Below are 18776 nucleotides of genomic sequence, written 5' to 3' on the forward strand. Positions count from 1 at the left end.
ACTTTACGCTCTAGATAAATGTTGGCTCCCTCACCCAACCTGATGTGTCTGCTCAAAGTTCTTCCCTCTTCCTCCCACTCATGAGAAAAATGGATGGAGCTGTCAGAGTCAAGGGCAGTGTGGGGTCACGATGCTAAGGAAGGAACGCTGTCCAAAGCCATCTATGGGTGGATCTCTAGAGCCGCTTTTCATTTGGGATTTTGCTTGATTTTTTTGCTTGTTTGTCTGTCTGTCTGTCTGTCTGTGGAGTTGCAGTGGAGTTCAGGGCCTCTCATGAGCTAAACAAGTGCTTTACCACTGATTTAGGACTCTTATTCTGGGGTCGGTTTTGTATTTGTTCCATTGGTGAGGATGTTCTAGTGTAGTGGGTGGCTGTTTGAGCCATGCCCTGAAGCACCGCCTTGTGAGGCAGCTGTAACTGTTACACTTGCCTATGACCTTGAGGTACACACCCCTGGGGTGTGGCCAAAGACCTGGGATACTCACATGCTCTCTCTTCACTACCTCACGGTTTCGGATGCTGAGATCTTGGACCAGGCAAATCAGTATGGGACATAGCTCAGCTTTCCCAGACCCTACAATAAATCTTCCGTGCTTGTGAGTTAACCCCCAAATAAATTCCTTTGCTCATTAAGTAGACTCCATTATCTGGCACCCAACTCCCCAACATGGGAGCATGGGTTGACTATCCACTCCCTCTCTTCTCCCTCCCAAGTCTCCGAGTCTACGTCCTGCACACCGTGGCAGACTTGCATCCGTTACAAGCCACTGAGTACACCTAGTACTGAGCACCCACCTGGCCCACCAGGCTCCATTCATGTGTAGCTTTACCCGCCCCCCTCCCCCACAGCTATGTCCCATGCTGATTTGTTTGGTCTCAGCATCCAAAAACCGTGAGGTAGTAAAGAGAGAGAGCATACATGCATCCCAGGTCTTAAGGGTCCCCCAGTGGCCACGCCCCAGGGGCAGGTACCTCAAGGTCACAGGCAGATGTAACAGCTACAGCTGCCTCCCTAGAGGAGGTGCCTCAGGGCATGGCTCAAACAGCCACCCACTACACTCTAGGATTCCTTTAGAAAAACTATGTCAAGGATGTAAGCTGCTTCCTGCTTGGGTGGCCCTATGAGCCAGGAAGCCCAGACAAGGGCCCAGACTAGCATCAAGCCAAGCAAAGGCACCCCGTGGCTCTCACAGACCCCAGCACACTGTGAAGGGGGTTCTACAACACAATTGAGAACCTCAATTTGGAATGAAAATATTACACTCAGCAATCATTTTCTCTGTGTATGCAATTCCCTCAAAAACTCCGGGTTAGATAGTGACTCTCTACTTTCACAGAAAAGAGCTAATCAAAAATTCAAATACTTTAGATCAAATCCTCTTACCAAAGGAGGATTGAAGAAGCAGAAACTGATGGATGGTCAGATAGATAGCATGGGACACATATCTAAAGAATGCATAGACGATGTGTATAGTGTTAGGTATAAATAAACATACATGTGTGAGCATCCAGAAGGAAGGTCATCAATTTTGCTATTCCAGGCCTCATACTGGAAGACAATATCTTTTCATTTTTTTCCTTGTGCTGCCCAAAATAAAAGCAAGTTGATGTAGGAGGCTAACATATGAAAAGAATAATTAAGGGCCAAAGAAATCTCATTAATCAAAAGGCCCCCGTTTCCCATCTTCCCTACAGTGAAACAAATGGGAACAGCAGTGGATCATCCCTGGACTGTCAGTCAAGGCCCCATCTCTTTATGGCACCAGATACAGGCATACAGCATGGCTAAGTATGCCGGAGTCTCAGTTACACAGAGGCCATATATCTTTTCAACGAGCAGAGTGATAATTTCCTGCTGATGAAGGACTTAACAGTTTGGCTTGTCTGCCTGTGCAGAAGAGGCTAAATATGCACATACATGATTTTGTGTTAGAGAATTCTATATGTAGAATTCAAACTTTCCATCCCAGTTGACCATATTCCACAGTGAGTCCAAGTCTGCTCTAACAACTACTTCTCTCCCATCCCTTCCTGGCCTCATTGCTATACAGAGCAAGTTCCAGGACAGCCAGGGCTACACAGAGAAACTTTGTCTTAAGAAAAAAAAAATAGAATTGCCAACCAATAAAAGAGGTGCATATTTGAAAACCTGCATTATAATACCGAGAAAGACACAAAAATGTTGATAAAATATTGGACAGAGATTAATTCTTATCTATGTACATATGTGATTCTGTGTTCTTCTTCCTATATGCGGGGACAGAAACTTTAGGTTGTGAAGAGCAGGGGTGGGTAATAATGATGAAGAAGGCAATGGATTATGGGTAGGGCTGGGCTCATCCTGAGAGAGACTCCCTATAACCCAGAAACATTCATGTTCATGGGGAGGAGGAGGCTCTTTGAGATCTGAGAAAGTGAAGTGCAAACTAAAGGAGGACTTTCCTAAGCAGGAAACGTGGGAAGAATATTCCAGATTGAAAGAACAGCTTGAGCAAAGGCAAGGTGAAAAACAGCCTTGTGGAGTCTGCTGCACTGGAAAAACTACAATGAGACCAAACAAAGCCAGCTTGTGAAGGGCTTCGGTTCCCTTGTTAAGGTCATGAACCCTGCTCCCTCCTACTGAAAGCCCTCTAGTCCATGACAGACTACAAGAGACACTGAGAATGCTGTGACTGAACACAAACTCCCTAACTCCAGTAAGGTTGCACCCACTCTCCAAGGTGCTCAAGGCACAAAACTTGATTCACTCTGTCCCCTTCTCTCTTCTCTTCCCTCTCTGTCCTTCCTCTCTTTGGACAGCAAATCCATTCCAGAGCCCTATTTACTTTACCTGCTAACTACTTAATAACTTTACCCAACTCATTTCTACTCTTTTTTTTTTTTGTTTTTTTAGATACATCTTATATTATGTGCATGAGTGTTTTGTCTGTATATATGTGTGTGTGCCACATGTGTGCCTGGTGCCTGTAGAGGTCAGAAGAAGGTGTTGGATCCCTGGAACTGGAGTTATGGATGGTTGTGATCTGCTGTGGGTGCTGGGAATTGAACCTGGGTCCTCTGCAAGAGGAGCCAATGTTCTTAACCACCTGAGCCATTCACTTCTCCAGCCTAGTCTTTTCCACTCTTAACTCCTAGAGGTCCTCCACATCTTCACCAGGTATATCACAATAGACTCTTCTGTTTAGGACATTCTAGAAAGGAAATGGTTCCAGGGCCTATAAATAAGTTCACAATCAGGCCTGTAGATTCAAAGATGATATTTGAAGACAGTACAGTTGATAACACTATGGTAGCAACTCAACTGTCATGACAACAAAGGATCTTAAGGCAGAACCTTGGAAGACGCCAAATTTGGAGAGGTGGAGATGTGGGTAGCAGCTCTGAAGAAGGAGAAGAACTCACCAGAGAAATCTCAATCGAGGACAGAAACTGAGGACAGAGAGAATTCTGAGACACTTTGCAGAGAGATCAGTACAGGGAGGTTGAGTCGCACGGTCTTTACCACGAAGATATACCTTGGTGACTTTCAAGGACATCATTTCAGTGTCAGACCATGGACAGAAGCCAGATTCTGGTAAGTTAGAGTGACTTGGAGGTGCGAAGGCAGTGACCAGTGAGAAGAAAACTCGGCCTTGCGTTAAGTTCAATAGTGAAAGAACTCAAGCTCATGCATATCTAGTTCTTGCCTCGGATCCCAACCTTTCCCCTCCCTTCTAAACTTTTCCTGTTCCCTATGTTGAATTCCTTCCAAGAGGAGAAAAGTCAGCTGCAGGCTTTAGAATCTCCAGCCACAGTCCACACCAATTTTTCACATTTCTTTGGACTAAACTCACCTTTGAAGGGCAAGAAGCCTGTTCTGAACCAGCCCTGCACTTACTGTTTGCGAGGCCCAGTGTCTATCAGCCAAAGGCATCTCAAGAAATAGAAAGCTGCATGACTAGAGCTCAGTACCATTCCTCCTACATGCAAAACATAAATCAAAGGAGAGGAAGTCATCTCCTGCCGTGGCCACAATTGTAAGGATTCCAGGCTGGAAAAAACGGAGACTTAGCAGGGAATTCGATAGTTTTCAGCAACAGGATGAATATAGCCAGAGAGTCCAGACAGTCTCCAGGTCCAGAACATCAGCTAGAAGGAAAGTCTAGGAGTTTAAAGGATGTCCATGGTGGCTCCCTGGCCTCTTGCCACTCTTGCTGAGGCTAACCCAGCCTTCATGGAGACAGATGAATCTCAAATCCTTCTCGGCTGTGTGCCATTCTGGCTGGAGAGAAAGGGCTTCCTTGTCCAGAGCCCACACTGGCTGCCACCTCACCAACAGGAGAAAAAGAACCTTCACCAGACAGAATGGGAAGGTACTTGGTTTCGTGAGACAGAAATAAAATAATCTGTTTTATATTAAATATCATGAGAAGAGTATTAATTCATGCCAGAAACACAAATATAAACATTCTCATGTGGAAAGCGTTTATTCTGAAGGGACCATCTGGCAGAACCTCGAAGACCACGATTTGCGTGCTGAGCGTACGTGTGTTACCTCAAAGTAGCAAATTCGGAGCAAGTCACACTTTCAGGGGTTTGAAGGGACTACTTTGCAGTAATTATATCTGCTAAATATTTGTCACAAGTGTTCTAGAAGTGGCTTTGCTTTTCTAAATGCCATTTTATGAAAACAAAATTTTAATACAAGGGGTGGTTATTATTTCAGAATCTCTCTCTCTTAAAAAATAATAATTCTTTCTTTGGGCACCTAACTTCAGCAGTCTGTTCACATACAGTGTATAGAGCATTAGTTATTTAACATAAGGAACGGAGGGGGCTGGGGATACAGCTCAGCTGGTAGAGTGCTTACCTAACATGCATGGGCCTTCAATTCAGTCCCCAACACATAGCATAAAGTGGGTGTTATGGAGTGGGCCTATAATCTCAGCCCTAGGAAGGTGGAGGCAGGACACGCAAAACTCATGGTTATCCTTGGCCACACAGGGAGATCCAGGACAACCTTGTCTCAAAAAAGAAAAAAGGGCATGGCAGAATCTGGAGAGTGAGCAGCTACAATTAATAAAAGATTAACATGGGGCTGGAGAGATGGCTCATCCGTTAAGAGCACTGGCTGCTCTTTTAGGGACCCAGGTTCAATTCCCAGCACCACATGGCAGTTGACAATCATCTATTACTCCAGTGCCAGGGGATCTGATACTGTCTTTTGGCCTCCACAGGCACCAGGCATGCCAATGATATATAGACATACATGCAGACAAAACACTCATATACATAAAGATAAATAATTTTTTAATTGACAAAGAATAGAAAATAACATCCTGAGGTTATCAAGGAAATGTGTGGTTCTTACTTGTAAAACACAGCTATAAAGCCCTCATGGGCCAGCAAGAAGGCTCCGTGGGAGTAAAAGCCTCATTGCCACGCCTGACCACCTGAGTTCATTCCAGAAACTCATACGGTGGAAGAATGGACTCAGCTCCCACAAGCTGTCCTCTGACCTCCACACAGGCACCACGACACCCGAGCAGTCACCCACACAAAAGAATTAAAAATCTAAAAATACTAAAATCTCACACTCACATTTTTGTCAGAAAAGAAATCATGAGTTGGAACACATTTCTCTGTATCTAAGGGGGAAATCCTTACATTCCAGAAAGGAAGAGATGCTGAGGGAAGTTTGATCTGGTGACCTCAGCCCCTTAGGATGCAAAGGGACCGTGTTTACCGGATGCCCCTCATCACCCGTGGACTATTGAACTCCATTTGAGGATTCTGATATCATTGGCTCAGAGATACTGTTGTGGGCTGAACAGAAAGACCAAGTCTCATTTTCCAAAGACTCCTTCCTTTACTCACTCCTCACTCATCCTTTACTCATTCACACATCCTTTGCTCACACACACATCCTTTACTCACTCACACATATTTTGCTCACTCACACATCCTTTGCTAACTCTCACATCCTTTACTCATACACACATCCTTTGCTCACACATCCTTTACTCACTCACACATCCTTTGCTCACACACACATCCTTTGCTCATTCACACATTCTTTACTCACACACATCCTTTGCTCACTCACACATCCTTTGCTCACACACACATCCTCTGCTCACACACACATCCTCTGCTCACTCACACATCCTTTGCAATGGAGGGACCTAGAAGATCTATTGAACAAACTCCTCAGTCTAGAGAAGTAGGCATCCAGAGAGGTCAGGAGGGCTTGACTAGGATTTCAGCCTGTTTAGTCCTTAAGACTACATTTCTACTTTGGTCCCATGAAGACTAGAACACACACACACACACACACACACACATATACACACACATACACGCACACATGCACCGGAAAGGGCCACACTAAACAGCACTAAATACACCAAATAGGCTGCAGTAGGACCTTAGAGCACCCAACTCCACTTCTTCATTGTACTAAAAAGACACAGTGGCACACCCCTCTAACCCCAGTACTCAGAGGTTGTGGTCAAGAGCTCCATACAGCCTGGGTGTAGAGTGAGACTCGGTCTTAATGAAATAAAAAGGCAGCCTGGATTTAGAGGTGGGAAGTAAGAAAGACAAAATGTGAGAGAGAAACATTTGTTTAATTAGTAAAACCAATAACAAACGCCGGGCGGTGGTGGCGCACGCCTTTAATCCCAGCACTCGGGAGGCAGAGCCAGGCAGATCTCTGTGAGTTCGAGGCCAGCCTGGTCTCCAAAGCGAGTTCCAGGAAAGGCGCAAAGCTACACAGAGAAACCCTGTCTCGAAAAAACAAAAAAACAAACAAACAAAAAAAAAAAACCAATAACAATTGTTTGTACAACTCCCATTAATCTAAGGCAGTCTTAGAGATCAGTCTCAATAGTAAATCACAACACAAGTCTCACAAATACATTATATAGCATATGCAGTACAGATCTTATGAGATATTACATGACCAATTCAAGTCTTATTCCTCCATGAAACACCCAAAGGAAGAGCAAATTTTTCATGTGCATTCAAAGTTTAAAAACAAGGCTGGGAGGTGGTGGTGCACACCTTTAATACCAGCACTGGAGAGGCAGAGTTCAAGGCCAGCCTAGTCTACAGAGTGAGATCCAGGACAGGAACCAAAACTACACAAAGAAACCCTGACTCGAAAAAAAAAACAAAAAAAGAAAAACCAAGTTTAAAAACACAATCTTCTTTGGGCAGGCTGGAGACGGCTCAGCGGTTAAGAGCACTTGATGCTCTTACAGATGGAGTTCTGACCCCAGCACCACACAGGGGGGACTCACAAGTGCTTGTAACTCCAGTTCCAAGGGGTTTGACACCTTCTTCTGACCTCTTATGCACACTGTGCACAAACATGAGGACATTCACACACACACATAAAAATTAAGAATCTTCTTTAGCCATTTTTTCTTATTAAACTAACAAAAATCCTTCCCTAGACTTATTTTTCTCATTTTCTCTACAACTACCTAAAGTTCTTCCTATGCCCAAGTCCACAGCCCCTCCGCTCTCCTCAGTACTACTAGGAACTACACAGATCCAATAACTTCCTAGTCTCACATCCATACTAAAGACAAGACCAAGCTCTCAGCTAGTCCCAGGGGAAATAAATTGCCCAAATCAGCAGGTCCACATAATTCTATGACACTCCAGAACACCAAGGGACTGAGAGGGACAAGGACAATCCTTCAAGGTGCAGCAGGATTCAGGATTTGGAGAGATTCCTTACGAAGGGGTGAGATCATAATAAGCAAGAGACTTAAATTAATCACAGCAGTTTCCAGAAACCAACCAGACACGGTGTAGAAATACTCGGGAAAAATAAATTCAAATCCAGCTGGATAAAGAGCCAAACTTCTCCCACCTCTCTCTCTCTCTCTCTCTCTCTCTCTCTCTCTCTCTCTCTCTCTCTCTCTCTCTCTCTCTCTCTCACACACACACACACACACACACACACACACACACACCAGAAGGGGGAGTTTCTACACAAGCCCCAGAGATGATTATCATCTCTCCACTTCTCCAGAGGAAAAGGACCGAGGATAAAAGAGAATCTACTCCAAGAAGGAAAATGAACTTGAATGTAGTCATGGGCTATAAGAGCAGGAAAGGATCACACATTTATGTTATTTTTATAATTAGAAAACAATCTTTTCCCAAGGGCTGGGGAGAAAAGAAGGTCAGAAAACACAATCTGATTTTCTGCTTTTCTTTCTTTCCATTTTTGCTTTGTACAATATGTCATTACTGCTTACAAAATGCTTTCAGATAGATTGTTGGTAGCTGGAATACAGAGCCCACAAAAAGTGTGTTTAAAGGGGGAACCGTATTTGGAAAACTGTTACTCCCATTAAGACCTAGAAATGCAGGCCCTGATTCTGCCCATGTGCTCCTTGGTGGAAACTGGCTGCTAACAGCCATTGTGACCATGTCAGCGGGTCTGGGAAAGCTGGCTGGAGACGCCTCCTTTTCTCTCCCAACAACTTGGACTAGGCTCTGGACTGATTGACAAGGGTGAAAATGAGAATCAAAAACTAATATTTCAGGCCGTCTGATATGCTCAAAGAGACTGTGGGGGTGTCCAGACTGGCTGGTGGTCTTGAGGCCCTTCACCCCCAGGTGGAGTAGCAGGGCCTCTGCTCTGCCCAGGAGGCTGTCTGTGAGCAGTCTTAGGCTGCACAAGGTTTCTGTTGAGACACTCACAGCGTGATTGCCTGTGTCATATGCCATGAATTTAAGGCTTGGAATCTCTCACTTGAACTTTTTTACACCATCCCTCGTGCGTGCCAGAAAAAGAACAGCTGCCAGAAAGCGGACATTTTCCTGTCTCTAAAAATAAACCGCTGGCAAGACTTCATGCCCCCTGTGCCAAGACCTTGCCCTACCCAGGATAAACAATAGATGACCAAGCCGGCGGGAGGCAGACACTGGCCCCAAAGTAGGCCTGTGTCTGGCAGGAAGTGCTCAGGCCAGAGCATTTGGAGCTGTAGACTAGGGGGTCCATTCCTCCACGTCGCATGGTGGACAGCCGCTAGCTCCAACCCAGGGCCGGGGTGGCCAAGAGGTTAAGCCTCTCCTTATACTAGAGACTTTAACTCAATGGAGGCCCCAGAGCCCCACCGTCCTGCCCTCAGAGCCATGGGAGGCAGAGTGTAGGCCTGCCTGGTTGTGTGGGGCAGAGGACGCTCTCAAAAGGAGAGAATCCCATAGGCATCCACCTGCGCCTGCCTCTCACCTGCCAATGCCTCGTGGGCCCAGCTGAGAGCCCGTGTCTGTGAGGTGCAGGCCCAACAAACCACCTCAGTGGAGACCACTTACTAGCAACTAGCTTCCCATTTTAATTATCTCTCTCGATTTTTCAACTGTCCCCATAGCACACGTTCAAGAGCCTGTGCCTTGTCATTAGGGATCAGGTCTCCCCTGTACCAGTCCCTTGGCTTTTTGCTTGTTTGGAGCTTAGGAAGGCTAAGTGGAGAGAAGACCTAAATATAGCAAGCATTCACAGGCATAGTCACTCCATAAATATGCTTCAGAGGGACGGAGTGCAGGGCCGATCCACATGACGGATGCCACTCACCCGAGTGTCACATCATAAATAAAACTGAATGGGCCCATTCTCCAACAAAATTGGAGTGTCGCCTGTTCACACTATAAATATTTATGAAGTCACAGTTCTTAGACTGTATTTTTCCAGGTAAGTAGCCTTTGATGACAAAGTTAAGCAGAGATTTCCCCGAAATTATGGAATAGTCAGCATAGCTTGGTGGTGGGTATTTCATAGAATGGAAAAAAGGAAAAGAGGAAACAAGCGTCCGTTCCTCGAGGCTTCTCCATGTGGAAATCTCATTTACGACAGTCAGTGTTCTCATCCCAAACCTGACAGCCTTCTCTGGAGTGAGGGACACCAGAAGGAAGACCGTCCAGTTGGTTCTGCTCAGGCAGAGAGCCTGGCAGACCCTTGTCACCAGTTTCAGGCCCCTCCCCCACCCTGCTGGGAGAGACCTTCCCCTTGCACTCTAAGCCTGTCTCTTAGTAACAGAAAAAAAAAAGTACACCTCACTCCATTACTATGCTCATTTGAAAAGAATCCTCAGAATGTGTGCATGTCTGCCTGGGTGTCTCCCTGAGTGTTTATGCACAGCCCACCCCTTGAGGTAGTTATTCCTGGCTACGTTAGGATGGCACCCAGAACCCCCTTCATCATCCACAAGCTTTTCCACTCTCTTAGCCCCCTCCTCCGCCCGAGGCACTCCAGCAATCCTGAGACCCAGGACTCCAAGCCGTTGTCCCCAGCACAAGGCATGCTAATTTCCTTGTCTCTTTAAAGCCTACAGGTTATTCATCTCCTAAAGGCACCAGCGCCCTTGGCTCAGTCGCTAAGCCTGCCTCTTCCTGGGGGAAGGGGTGGCATTTTGCCTAGGGTGTGTTCTCCAAACCTCAGGGTAGCCCTGGCTCCATCACATGGATCTGGCCCCTCAGGGAAAAGTTGACATCCTTTGGCTCTAGCCTGGGAAGCCTTGTTCCACAATGAACAAGAGTCTCCGGTTTTACAGAGTGAGTCACAGGCTGCCTTGACCACCCTATCTGGGGAGGCCAGGGCTGCCATGTACGGTCTTCGCTTGGTGCCACCCACCTCTCCATGTCACCCCTAGTTCTTTGCCAGGACAGCCTGAGTCATAAAACTCAGCACATTCCTTGGGCGTTGGGTCGTCTTTCCTTGTTATTACTTTGCCTTTGTTTTACGCAGCACCTGGTTTCATTTTAAAATCCCAAATAAAATCACCCGGCCAGGGTGGGGGTGGGAAGAGAACAGAAAGAAAGCAAAGAAAAAAAAGAGAGGGAGGAAACCCAGGCTGGCGGTGCGGACCGAGGAAAGGAAAAAACTCTGCTTGTTGGGAAGACGGGGGAGAACAGGACGCCACAGATTAATTCCTTTTGACCAGAATCCTTTTAGCTGCCTGAAAGCACCTGGCGGCCAGGTCCCCTTCTACTCTTTCCTTAGGCCACAGTAGTGATAGTACTCTCCTCACGGGTCATGTGACCCTTCTCAAGTCCCTCCATTTTCCAGTCTCCTCAATAAACTGAGTAATCTTTAATAAACCCTAAGGAACTCTGTAGATACAGCGCACTAGGATTGCTTAACTCGGCCTGTCTCCTTTATCTTGTACTATAAACCCTAACTCATTGTGTGAGGCAGTGTTTTTCCATAAGCTAACATTTTTTTTTTTTCTCCTATGTGGATAGGGGCAGTCAGGGACAGGCGTAGAAGGCAGACTCAGCCCTACCAATGTGGCTGGTCACACTGAGTTTCTGTGGCCAGGTTATTTCTGAAAATTCGTCTGTAAAGCTGTTGACATTGATTTTTAGAATCGAAAAAGAATTCTAACAAATTGGCTCGCATGCGGCAAAAACCGAACACTGGGGCCCTGAGAAAGCCTTGCCATGGATAAGTGTATTCCTAGGAGTGGCGACGCGCAGTCACTAGGGCATGGTCCTTGGGTGCCAGCCTGGGCGCCTACCCAGAGGTCCCCTCGCTCTGCACGTGCAGGGCAGACAGGGGAGGCTCCTGAGCGGCCCTGGGCAGCGTTTTCAATGCACGGTTCTGGAGAGCTTAATGGAAACCACATGAAGGGTTCCCGGGAAGCAGACCAGATGGCTTCCAGCGAATGTATTTAGCCCAACCTGGGGCTAAAGGAAAAAATAATAATAATAATGGCTGGGTCGTGTGGGGCGCGGCTAGGGGTTAGGGTGCGACTTTGTGTTTTCTGTGCAGCAGGAGCCATGAGTCGGGGGACAGGCGGGATCAGGAGCGCCGAAGGGCGGGTTGGCAGAGGAGGGAACTGCCAGCAGGGCCTGTTCCGTGGCCTTGTTCCTTCCGCGCCAGGTCCCGCCCAGCGCTGTGCTGCGGGGCGACCGGGGGGCTGCGTGGGGACCCCGCAGGGGCAGCGCAGCGGGGACAGGGAGGCGCAGGCCGTGGGCGGGGCCGAAGGCCCGTGGGCGGGGCCGAAGGCCCGTGGGCGGGGCCGAAGGCCCGTGGGCGGGGCCGAAGGCCCGTGGGCGGGGCCGAAGGCCCGTGGGCGGGGCCGAAGGCCCGTGGGCGGGGCCGAAGGCCCGTGGGCGGGGCCGAAGGCGGGGCGGGCGGCCCAGCCACATTTCTTTGCCTGGAGGGAAACCTGGCGCCTTCTCTTCTGAGTGATGCCTCCGGAAAGAGAAAAGTCTTTCTCAGACGTAGAGCACAGCCATCATTTGCAAGGTTCCTGCAGCAGAATGTGAGTCTGGGCACTTACGTTAAAGGAACATTTACTCATGATTATGACAACTCCCCTCCACATCAGTACACACACACACACACACACACACACACACACACACACACACACACACGAGGAAAAGAACGAGAGATGAAACCCAGGGAAGTTTCTAGCATGGTCTTCCCTAGGTGCACACCCAACCAAGGCCTCCTCCAACCTCCTGTCTTAACCGGTTAACGCAGAAACTAGGGCCGCAGCTCTGGGACTTCCTTCTTCCTCAGTTCAAGATGAGCAGTGAGCCTTCTCAGTAATCGGAGGAGTTTCGATCCCCCTCTGAGTCCTCCGAGGAGCCAAACTTGCTTTCATAATCCCATTGTCGCCCAAGCTGGAGGGAAACAAAATGGTCCGATTGTCAACACTCGCTCATCCTCAAAAGTCACTGTTCCCACAAAATTGGGAATTAAATTGCTTCTTTCAAACCAGACATCATTCACGAGCAGGGCCTGGGATTGCTTCTGCATTTTCTTCCATCTTAAAAAAAACAAAACAAAAAAAACCTTTCTGTTTCGTCTATTGTGCCTCAGTTCACGAAGGACAGATCAATAAGCAGGACGAATTTAGAAAGGAAAGAACTCTTAGGCTCACTAACGACCTACTGATTAGAATCCCTCTTCCCTGCTCACCCTTTGTCTACTTCCAGCCACCTCCTTAGTCATAATCCTGGGTGTGAATTGTCTGCTTTTCAGTCCTACATCATGATCTTCTTCAAGTTAGGTCCCAAGAATATAAATAATTCAAGGACAGTTACCAAAGGTGCTAGTCGCCAAGCAAATATTTTTTAAAAGTAAGAGTATTGGTGACCTGGCAGCTTCTTTTCCCAAAACATCAGTGCCTGTTTAAAAATAGTTTAAATTTGGGGGCTACAGGAATGGCTCAGTGGTTAAGAGCACCGACTGCTCTTCCAGAGGACCTGAGTTCTATTCTCAGCACCCATGATGGCTCACAACCGTCTGTAACCACAGTTCCAGGAGGTTGGAGCTGCCTTCCAGCTCTGAGGGCATCAGGCACACGTGTAGTGTACAGACATACATGCAAGCAAAACACTCATACACATAAAAAAAAATAACAAAGTAATTAAAATTTTATTTTAAAGTTGAAATATTTTGGTCAGGATGCTAGGCTCAACATTTCTCAGATAAGTCCCCCATATTTATTGCATATGACAAGGGGAGAGGGGGGGAGGAAGGGAAAGAGGAAGAGGAAGGGAGGGAGGGAGAGGGAGAGAGGGGGAGAGAGAAAACGATTTTGTACTGTTAGTATATCACAAAAATGTATGAAAATGTATTTAGAGGAGGGCTCAGGAAAGTGCCTGACGAGGACAAGTGTCCCTCAGCACAGCTGTGACAGTGATTGGCCGTGGAGTTGCCTGGCCTCAGAGCAGCTCCACGCAGCAGGAGGGAATTATTTAATAGTAGTTAATCATTCTCTCAGACAACTCCCAGGAGGAAGCTGAGAGCTGCATGCTTTCAAGAACTCACCCCCTTCCCAGAAGTGAGCCCCAGCCCTCCAGAGAAGCAGCCCTTGACGGAGCACACGAGGAACTGTCAATAGACAGCTTTGGGCCCTGCAAGTATCTCCCCACAACAGCGTGCCTCCCAGTGTCCACACAGTCCCTAGATCCACAGTGTCTACATGGTCCCTAGATCCACAAGTGTCCACACAGTCCTAGATCCACAGTGTCTACACAGTCCCTAGATCCACCGGTGTCCACACAGTCCCTAGATCCACAGTGTCCACACAGTCCCTAGATCCACTGGTGTCCACACAGTCCCTAGATCCACAGTGTCTACACAGTCCCTAGATCCACAGTGTCCACACAGTCCCTAGATCCACAGTGTCCACACAGTCCCTAGATCCACAAGTGTCCACACAGTCCTAGATCTACAGTGTCTACACAGTCCCTAGATCCACCGGTGTCCACACAGTCCCTAGATCCACAGTGTCTACACAATCCCTAGATCCACCGGTGTCCACACAGTCCCTAGATCCACCTGTGTCCACACAGTCCCTAGATCCACCGGTGTCCACACAGTCCCTAGATCCACCAGTGTCCACACAGTCCTAGATCCACAGTGTCTACACAGTCCCTAGATCAACCAGTGTCTACACAGTCCCTAGATACACCGGTGTCCACACAGTCTCTAGATCCACCGGTGTCCACACAGTCCCTAGGTCCACCGGTGTCTACACAGTCCCTAGATCCACCAGTGTCCACACAGTCCCTAGATCCACAGTGTCTACACAGTCCTAGATCCACAGTGTCTACACAGTCCCTAGATCCACCAGTGTCCACACAGTCCCTAGATCCACCGGTGTCCACACAGTCCCTAGATCCACCAGTGTCCACACAGTCCCTAGATCCACCGGTGTCTACACAGTCCCTAGATCCACCAGTGTCCACACAGTCCCTAGGTACACCGGTGTCCACACAGTCCCTAGGTCCACCAGTGTCTACACAGTCCCTAGATCCACAATGTCCACACAGTCCCTAGAACCACGGTATCCACACAGTCCCTAGATCCACCAGTGTCCACACAGTCCCTAGATCCACTAGTGTCCACACAGTCCCTAGATCCACTAGTGTCCACACAGTCCCTAGATCCAAAGCAGAAGTTTTATTCCTGAAGGCTGCCATGAAAACAGGTGTAGCCGTTGGCCCAAGGTGAGCCAACCAACCTTGTCCTGTTAGCTAAATTTTCCAGGTTACCTTAGTGCCCCAGACCAGCCTTTTCAAAGTGACATGTGTGTATTCGTGTGACAATCTTAGATGCTACTTTAATAACATTTAAAAATTTTCAGTGGTCAAGTTATTCTTTCTCCCTAACAAACATAGCTAGCATACCAAACACGACATCACAAATATAATTACTTAGCCCAAAGCTGAGTTGTATAAATTCAACTTAAAGGAAGGTTATAATAAAAACTGAGGGATAGCTAAAGTTATTGTTTTATTTTACAGTAAATGAAGTCAGTAGGGCACACAGAGAAAACAGTTTTTCTTTGCTTTTTAACCTATTCTTCAGGAATTCCTGCCAGAGAATTGTGTGTGAGTGTGAGCATGTGTGTGTGTGTGTGCGTGTGTGTTTGTGTGTGAGGTGTATAAATATGTGTTTGTGTGTGTTCATGTGTGTATGCATGCCTGTGTGTGTGCATGTGTGTTTGTGTGTATCCGTGCCTGTATGTATGTGTTTGTGTGTGTGCATATGTGTGTTCACGTATGTGTGTGTGGCATGTGTATATATGTGTTCCTGTGTGTACATATGTTTGTGTGTATGTGTGTTCATGTGTGTGTGTGTGTGTGTGTGTGTGTGAATATGCGTGCATGTGCTTGTGGACATCAGAAAACAACTTCAGTTCTTGATCCTCAGATGCCATCTACCTTGTTTCTTGAGACAGGTCTCTCATTGGCCTGTTGTTTGCCCAGTGGCTCCATCCACCTGCCTCAGCACAAGGAACTCAAAAGCCCATGGCGCCACACCCAGCTTTGAGGTGAGTTCTGGGGTTAAACGAAGATGGCTGTGCTTCTAGGCAAGCAGCAGGGCCTGAGCCGTGGTCACCCCGGTTTAAAAGCACTGGGGTTTGAGAGGGGCTGGGTGGTCCGGTCACAGCCTGGTCAGGGGAGGCCAGGAGAGCAGAAACAGACACCCGGACACGCAGCAGGCCGGGTGGGTCCCCAGCAGGGCAGGACAAGCTGCGAACTTACCACCCTCCAGCTCCTACCCCTAAAGCCTCTCTCAAGCCTGTTTCCTGCACAGCTGACAGGAGCTCACAGGAAGTGTTTGGAGCCTCTCTTACCACACAGCCCACCTTTCAGCAGAGTGTACAGGAAGGCTGTGTTGGTGCCAACGCTAAGCACCCCGCCCCCCACTGCACCCCGCACCTCTCCACTGCACCCCGCGCCCCACTGCAGTCCGCGCCCCACTGCACCCACACCTCCACTGCACCCCACGCCCCACTGCAGTCCGCACCCCACACCTCCACTGCACCCCGCACTCCACTGCACCCCACACCTTCACTGTACCCCGCACCTCTTCACTGCACCCCGCACTCCATCACACCCCACACCTCCGCTGCACCCCACACCTTCACTGCACCCCGCACCTCTCCACTGCACTCCGCACTCCACTGCACCCCACACCTCCACTGCACCCCACACCTCACTGCATCCCGCACCTCCACTGCACCCCGCACCTCACTGCACCCCACACCTCCCCTGCACCCCGCCCCCCACTGCTGCGCCCTGCAGACATGCCCAGGGACCCGGGGCCGAAGGACGGGTAAAGGTTCTTACATGTTTCAGGAGCTTTTCCCCTCTAGTCCTGTAATTCATGAGGAGATCAAAGCCTGGCTTCTTGGGTTTCGCACCTAGAGAGAAGGAAGACACGTTCAGGGCCGACGTGCTTTAGGTAGAGCGAAGCCTACCATGAGAAAGGAAGGCCACTGATGTGTTCTGTTTTCCCTGCTGAGGGCTGAACCCACAGCTCTGCACACGCTAGGCAAACCACTGCTCTACACCCTCAGCACTCTTCGCTGCTGCTTTCTTTCTAGTTTTGGTGGTGGTTATTTTTTGTTCTTTTGAGGCAGGGTCACGTAGCTTGGTTGGCCCTGCACTTCTGTCTCAGCCTCCTAAGTACTAGGATTACAAGCCTTAGCCATCCTATCATGCCCAACTCTCCACCCCCACCTCCGTTCCTACCCCATCCCCCATCCCTTAGATGGTCTTACTGCATGTGGCTGGCCTGGAAACAGCACATAGACCTGTGTGTGAGCCTTGAGCTCACAGAACTGGGCCCTCTTCTACCTCCTGAGTGCTGGGATTGGAGGTGAGCACGACACTCAGGCTCCTTTTACTTTTCAGTTTGAGACAGCATTTCACAAAGCTCCCAGCCACACCTCAAATTGCAATCCTCCTGCCTCAGCCTCCTGAGAAGCTAGGATTACATGCTAGGCTACAAGGCTTGGCTTGAAATTCTTAAGCACTTTTTAAAACAGTAATCCCAGACCCTCACTCACAGTCTCCCCAACCTCAGCAGCAGCTCCCCACCATGCTTGTTCTCAGAGCAGCTGAAAGTCAGATGTCGGCTGAATGTCCCCCTGTCATATCTGACCCTACTTTCTTTGCTGTTAGGTCTCATAAAATGAAGTGGCAAGGTAGGTGTCAGCAGGGCGGAGGCAGTAGTGTGGCAGGCTTCATTAAGTGGCCTCTGACCCTGAAGTCAGGGAAACAGCAGACAAAGACCACAGCAGACAGGAATGGCGGCTTACTGGGCATGGGGCGGGGGTGGGGAGGACTTACGTAAAATTCTGTAATCTGGAAATGATAGGTAAGGAGCTTCATACCCCCAAATCTGGTGTGCCTGGAGAACAGAGAGTGGGAATTAATACCAACCAAGGCAGACGTGGGCTACATGCCTGAGATCCCAGAACTGGAAAGGCTGAGACAGGACCATACTGAGATTGAAGTCAGCCTGGGCTACACAGCAAGACTGTGCCTCCAAACCCCAAACAACGAACACCAGAGCCCAGAACTGGCTGAGAAGATGGCGCTGTAGGTGAAGAGCTCTGAGCTCAGCCCCATGGCACCCACAGTAAAACTGCAAAAACCAAACACCAGGGAGGTGCTGGCTCACTATTGTGCTGGGGATGGGACAGAGGGAGGCCCAGAGGTGAACAGATGGCCACTCTAGGGCTCACTAGCCAGCCAGTCTAGCCAATCAGTCAGCTCCAAGTTTGCTGAGCAACAATAAAGTAGAGAACGATCGAGAAAGATGCCCCATGTCAATCTCCGGCCTCTACATCACATGTCCACTTGTACATACACATGTACCATACACACATGTGCACAACAGCAACAAACCCATTTTCACAATAATAAACATGTAACAAAATCCCCATCCTTATTCAAATGTCATTTTGATACTGCTGACAAAAGCCACTATAACCGGTGAAAGGAAAAGACAAAACCGGATGAAGCACTAGTAAATGAGGCTGGGCAAAAAGGTCCAGTCCTAATATGTGAAGAGTTCATTTTTTTAAAAAAATCACTAAAAACAAAAACAAAAACAGAAAACCAACTATCCCAACAGAAACACGGGCAAAGAAGATACACAGTTACATTTCATTATTCATGGATTCCATATTTGTGAATTCACCTACTTGCTAAAATCTGTGTGTAACCTGAGGTTAATGCAGCACTTTTGAGGTCATTGAGGAGCATGCACAGAGTGGGAAAACAGAATTCCCTGTCACGTGCGTCTGTGCTGAGGTCAAGCACAGGCAGCCTTGGCCGTGCTCGTACAGGTAATTAAGTGTCCTTTTCACAGTCTCTTTTTATGTTTCTTCGTTAAGGATTTTGCTGTTTAAAATGGTCCTGACCATCATGCTGAAGTACGGTATAGGGTCCATAAGCAAAAGAAGGCTGTGGCATGTCTCTCAAGGAAAAGAACTGCTCTAATTAAGCTTCA

The 18776-nt window shown here is 48.1% G+C and overlaps 1 protein-coding gene across 2 annotated transcripts in view; it reads right to left on the bottom strand.

The window, feature by feature from the left end:
* Positions 1-12414: 12414 nt before the first annotated feature.
* The window catches only part of C5H4orf51 (chromosome 5 C4orf51 homolog), a 32820-nt gene continuing 26458 nt past the window's right edge, over positions 12415-18776 (bottom strand). Inside the window, exons 4-6 of one of the 2 annotated variants that reach the window (XM_059264294.1) lie at positions 17609-17669; positions 16604-16677; positions 12415-12637 (exon numbers count right to left, since the gene is read on the bottom strand). In XM_059264294.1, the coding sequence (XP_059120277.1) occupies positions 12557-12637; positions 16604-16677; positions 17609-17669 (216 nt within the window). In that variant the 3' untranslated portion in view covers positions 12415-12556. The other variant, XM_059264295.1, reaches the window with a different exon arrangement.

The sequence above is a fragment of the Peromyscus eremicus genome, chromosome 5, assembly GCF_949786415.1.
Source record: "Peromyscus eremicus chromosome 5, PerEre_H2_v1, whole genome shotgun sequence".
NCBI lineage: Eukaryota > Metazoa > Chordata > Mammalia > Rodentia > Cricetidae > Peromyscus > Peromyscus eremicus.